This window comes from Hyalella azteca, unplaced genomic scaffold (genome assembly GCF_000764305.2).
Source record: "Hyalella azteca isolate HAZT.00-mixed unplaced genomic scaffold, Hazt_2.0.2 contig47, whole genome shotgun sequence".
Classification (NCBI taxonomy): domain Eukaryota; kingdom Metazoa; phylum Arthropoda; class Malacostraca; order Amphipoda; family Hyalellidae; genus Hyalella; species Hyalella azteca.
In genome coordinates this window covers 199,084-205,083 of record NW_025930409.1, presented here as the reverse complement: position 1 = coordinate 205,083, position 6,000 = coordinate 199,084, and the positions used below count along the sequence as shown (strand labels likewise).

The following is a 6,000-nucleotide window of genomic DNA, read 5'->3' as shown; positions in this document are numbered from 1 at the left end:
CACTATTTCACATTTCTGCTCAAATTTGTGTAGCAAGAAGTATTATTACATATACATATTACGCGTAAAGGTTATTTAAGTTAAGACACAAAATAAGTAGCTGTAAGAATTTTGAGAATTCATAGCTGCGATGGTTTTGTTATGAATGAATAAAGGTCTGCGGATCCCTGCGCGAACGGCTTAAAGTTGACGGGTCCGTATACGAACTCTATGAGCGCAGCCATTCATACTTCTGTCCTACAATTCTGATGTGTTTAGATTTCACCTCATTCAAGCCATTATGCATATTAAGTCATTGATAATGCCTTCTCAACCTTAAGATACATATTATAAGGTACAAGAATTATGTAAGTTGTGAACTATTTAGATTTTTAAAACCTACAGGTTAAAATGATTTTGCAGGAAAATCCCTCATTGAAATAATAACAATAAATTATTCGCTATAATTTGAGTTGTTATATTCATGTACCTTTTCTTTATGCGCGTAAATTTTTGTCCGTTTTTTAACATGACAAATTTGAAGCATCATAAACTAAATTTGACAACTGAAGCAACTAAACTAAATGCATCATAATTTTTGTTACCTCATTGAAATCATTTCTTTTTCCATGAGGTCTTTTATTTTCAATGCATATCTTTCCTGTCAACGAAAAATGGCATAAGGTTTTGAGCTTTCTATATATAAAAAGTGCCTTGTCCAATACATGTAGGATGGAAGAAACACCCTAGCTTCATTCTTCCTGTTAAGCTCAACTACTACCTAAAACGAATGAAATGACTCAATAGGTTTATATTATATTTTAGGGCAAGATAAGTTCTACTAAAAATTCCAAAAAAACTTTGTAATGCATATAATAAAACGGTTAGACAATTTACTGCTGGAAAAAGTAATTTATGTCTAAAGCAAGTGACTGGGAGTCACTCATATTTCTAGGCTGGTGGCCCATCTCTTATCTTTATTTGGTCAGCAGCCCATAGAGCCGCGCAGACTCTAGCCTATTCTCATATCAGCCTCGCTGCTTTCTTTCGTCTAACTCTTCTCGCTGCGTAACTTGTCGTCGCCAGGAATGTTTCACAGGCATATTGGCACCTGCACTTATCAACGGCTGACCTCGTACAACGTTTGTATTTAGATCGTTACAAGGATTTAGGGTTACAATATTAGGATTTAGGGTTACAATATTATCAAGGATTCAGGGTTACAATCTTAGGATTGTAACCCTATATCCTTGTAACCTTACAGAAAACCCTTATTATTTATATCAACTTTCAATAATATTATTATTCAACTATTTTCATTAAAATAATGTAGAATTAGTATTGGATATTAAATAAAATTCACCCGATTTTTAAGAAAAAAATTAGGTAGCCTGCTTCATCATCACAAAAAAAGAGTTCAGAAAGTATGTCATAGAAATTAGTGAGACTAAATTAACATAGTAGAGACTGAAACCTAAATTGATCCATAGAAGAAATGGATTAAAAACCTATCGATTATTTCAATGGCATGAGAACTACAAACGCAGTTCAAGCGAGGTTCTCTTTAGTTTACGAGTACAATTGTGCATTGTAGCTTAGGATATGATGACACGCAACATCCAATTCATACTGACTAAGCACCAGGAAAGGAGTTATTGTACTGGAAACCAACTTGCTCTCCCATCTCATTCAGCCGTGCACCTTATTCTATCTATAGTGGGTGCAGCACCGGTGTATGAAGGGAATGTTAACATTTTTGTTGCAAACTGCACTTATTCAATACTGAGGATTTTGGAATCTTTGAGGATTTTTGAAAAGAAACCTAAACAAGGTTTATAGTCCGTATCCTTTTTGAAATTCCCGATAAAGTTTTTCAGTAATTCGATTTCCACAGAATGTGTTCATATCGATGGATTACACTTATATCATTATATTCTTGAGCTGATGATGGAGCTGGTCACTAGAACGTTTCTCTGGAATTATTTTAAAAATGTTCGGAATGGTGAGGTGGTTGGCCACTTCAGAGCATACGTGGCCGACACTTCATTTTATGATCTAAACGCCGCTCTTGGTATCATTTTTGCCTCGTTATGACTAATATATTTATATATAAATCTATAATGAACACATTTGGCCTAGGTGGTTTTGCATTTAAATGCATTTTAAATAACAACGTAAAAGGTCTTGGCGAATGCATTTCACCGTAGTTTTTTATTTGTTAAAAATATTTGCGAGGTATGAACTTTTTCGTGGACGATCAAGTTTGTATGTTATGAAACACTAACATATATTGCAATTATTATTTGTTTAAGTCAGCTGCTGGGGGTAAAAAAAAGTAGGTAGCCTCTACTGTCTATAAGCCTGAACAAAATGTATGCGATGTTCAGTATGTATAAATCAAAAATGAAAAATTTCGGATTACCTAATTAAACCAGTTCAGATTATTTACCGAATAGTTTGGGTTACATCTCCTTACCCTTTAAATGCTCACAGGTGTGTGATCTCGGAAATATTTTCATATCTGAATATGTGAATAAAATTAATATTGAATATGTGTGCAAGTTAACAAATACATTTGAGACCATCCGAATTTAAAATTTGGTTACGAAAGCAAATTGCCTTAACAATTGCATATTCACAGTCATTATTTAAACTTAATTGTGATATAGAAACAGCGAATTAACACTATGAGCTTCTCGGTATTGTGAAAAGAGTAATTGAAGTTCCAAATCAAGAGTACGAAGTTCCAAATGAAGGGAACAAAGTTCGAATTAAATTAAAGTTGATGGACGTCTTTCGAAAAACGATCCCGCGCATGTTGAATGTGACACGATATATTCTCGGATATTGTGCCTGCTGCTGGCTGTTTCAAACGAATCCTAGGTGGCTGTTGTGAAGCAAAAGTGCCCGGTTCAGTTCTATCAAGAAGATTGATCGTTTATTGCAAGTGACGTCGCACGGCCGAGCTTCCGAAGTTGCGGAGTTTAAAATGTTACATCACACTAAAGTTCTTCTGCTGGTATCGACTGAAGGGAATTTGTTGCGTGGCTTCAACGGACGAAGAAAATCTGTATTAAGTAAGAAGCTTGTATGCTGATGAAGTTACACTTAGTGCCGTCGTTGTATAGGCGCAAGAGTTAATCTCACCAAAGGGATTACTATCGTGAGATTAACTTTGGTACTTTCATTCAATTAATGATTACGGAATTGGAGCCTTGAAAGGTTTACTAGTTCGGTTGGTCGGAACAGCCTCATATTTTACACCCATACACCCAAACAAAGGATTTAATTTGTAAATTTACGTTTTTCACAGAATAATACACCGCAATATTCTTAATGAATGTATATGAAAGGAAATGTTAGCTCATTAATGTCAAAGCCGATGAAAGTCGAACTCTGAAAATTATTTCGCTAGTGACGTTGTAAGGCAGAGGTTTCAAATTCATCTGCATTAATTATTTTAGTTCAAGTTTGGATACCAGAACTTGAGGAAAATACTATATTCCATGCTTCATAAAAATTCGAATTGTCAACTCGAGATTATTACTTAACTTTAAATATAAAAGTGTTGATTCAGAAAATACTGGAAAAAGAGAAGTGTGGGCAATTTAAGCTTTACAGTGAAGAAATGTAAGTTTTTATCTACATTCATCTTTATATCTACAAACATTCAATCTGCTCTCAAACTCATCTGACAACTTTATATTTTGGTCATTCAACAATCGTCCAGCATTTCTTTGGAACTAGCGTAACATTACCTGCAGGTTCTATTCATTCCTGCATTATATGTATTGACTATATATGATCCGGCCATATTGTGTATATTAATATAGAAGCATAGTTGTGTTCAAAGTTACAGAATTCCCAAATGCTGGAAAAATATTTTTCTACAAATTACAAGTAGCTTTTATTGGAGAAATAAGTCACGCAATCAATGTGTCATCAACGATACTTAAGTGAATATATTTTCTCTGCATAATGATATTTTTACTGAGTGAACTGCATGACTGGGCATGAATTTCCATGCGTGGCCGCCCTAGGCTCGCAGCGGCGCTTGTGATTAGCACGGCGGTAAGAATGCGGATTCCTGAGCATTGGTCCGGCGACGGCTATTGGCCAACTTGCGGCGAGCAGGAATGCCTGGAACATTTCCTGTACGAATGTGCAGCGGACAAATTACCGCATGTTTTGGTGTTCGGGGTATCTTGCAGCACCGGTGACTACCATAACTGTGTGATGCACCATACACCACCATAACGGTGAGATACACCATACACCACCATAACGGTGGGATACACCATACACCACCATAACGGTGGTATACACCATACACCACCATAACGGTGGTATACACCATACACCACCATAACGGTGGTATACACCATACACCACCATAACGGTGGTATACACCATACACCACCATAACGGTGGTATACACCATACACCACCATAACGGTGGGATACACCATACACCACCATAACGGTGAGATACACCATACCTACACCACCATAACGGTGAGATACACCATACACCACCATAACGGTGAGATACACCATACACCACTGTAGTTTAGAATATGGCAAATTAGGTAGCTGGTGTAAGTAGATTGCAAATTGCAATCTACTTACACCACCAGTATGCTGTATAATCAAATTACAGTCTACATATACCAGTGTGGTGTATTAATTATTTCGCGTGGCACGCGTAAGTTCAGATGGCGGCATGAGCTAGGGTGACGTCTCTAGAGTGACGCTGCTCGCTAATTATGCCGTGAGCTTAGTGTATTGCCGGCAGCATAACGCCGCTCTTCTTGTAACGTGATACTCTTCTGCGTGATGATGGTGCGTGATGCTGGTGCGTGATGGTGGTGCGTGATGGTGGTGCGTGATGGTGGTGCGTGATGGTGGTGCGTGATGGTGGTGCTTGATGGTGGTGCGTGATGGTGATGCGTGGTGGTGGTGCGTGATGGTGGTGCTTGATGGTGGTGCGTGATGGTGATGCGTGGTGGTGGTGCGTGATGGTGGTGCTTGATGGTGGTGCGTGATGGTGATGCGTGGTGGTGGTGCGTGATGGTGGTGCTTGATGGTGGTGCGTGATGGTGATGCGTGGTGGTGGTGCGTGATGGTGGTGCTTGATGGTGGTGCGTGATGGTGATGCGTGGTGGTGGTGCGTGATGGTGGTGCTTGATGGTGGTGCGTGATGGTGATGCGTGGTGGTGGTGCGTGATGGTNGCCTGCGCGTGACCGTGGTGCGTGATGCCTGCGCGTGATGGTGGTGCGTGATGCCTGCGCGTGATGGTGGTGCGTGATGCCTGCGCGTGATGCCTGCGCGTGATGGTGGTGCGTGATGCCTGCGCGTGACCGTGGTGCGTGATGCCTGCGCGTGATGGTGGTGCATGATGCCGGCGCGTGATGTCTGTGCGTTTCACCAGCATCACTCTCTCAGCTTGCCAAAAGCTTCTTCTCACCCACCTCAATTACGAGCAAAATGACTATTTTCCATCAAATATCCCCACCTTCACTCTCATTTATATCTTTAACTTTTTGGTTGACTCACTACCTGATCTCACTTTCCCCTCACTCTCATCTCTCTCTTCTCTTCCATGTCAACTGTATGCTTCTTCTATCATGTATTCCCCCTCACCCTGATCTCAATTTGACCTTCCCGCTTCGTCCCTTCATATTTCACCGCAGCTATTAAAGGACATTTTAGTGGGTCTCAAATTTGGCTGTTTTTACTGAGAATTTTTCAGAGCTTTGTACAGAATTAGCATGTCATTTGTGGGGCCAAGAGAGCGGCTCTAAAGGGCCGTAAAATGCATGCCATCCAGCCATGCTTCCGCAACCTGAGCGACGCCGGAAAGATTTTGTTGCTTTACCTCGTCTTGCTGCTGTGCCTCCGTGCCATCAGTAGCCGGATGAATATCATTCCTACCAAATAATGTAAATAAAGGAATTTTTAGGTAAATTTTGTGAAACTTTGGAAAACAATTTGTGTCTTCGCTGGGAAATAATTCGTGT

The 6,000-nt window shown here is 39.7% G+C and overlaps 1 protein-coding gene across 1 annotated transcript; it reads right to left on the bottom strand.

Moving 5' to 3' along the window:
* Nucleotides 1-4,739: 4,739 nt before the first annotated feature.
* Nucleotides 4,740-5,414, bottom strand: LOC108674011 (histidine-rich glycoprotein-like). The gene has a single exon (XM_018161906.1). The coding sequence runs from the start codon at nt 5,412-5,414 to the stop codon at nt 4,740-4,742; it is 675 nt and encodes a 224-aa protein (XP_018017395.1).
* Between the last annotated feature and the right edge of the window lie 586 nt (nt 5,415-6,000).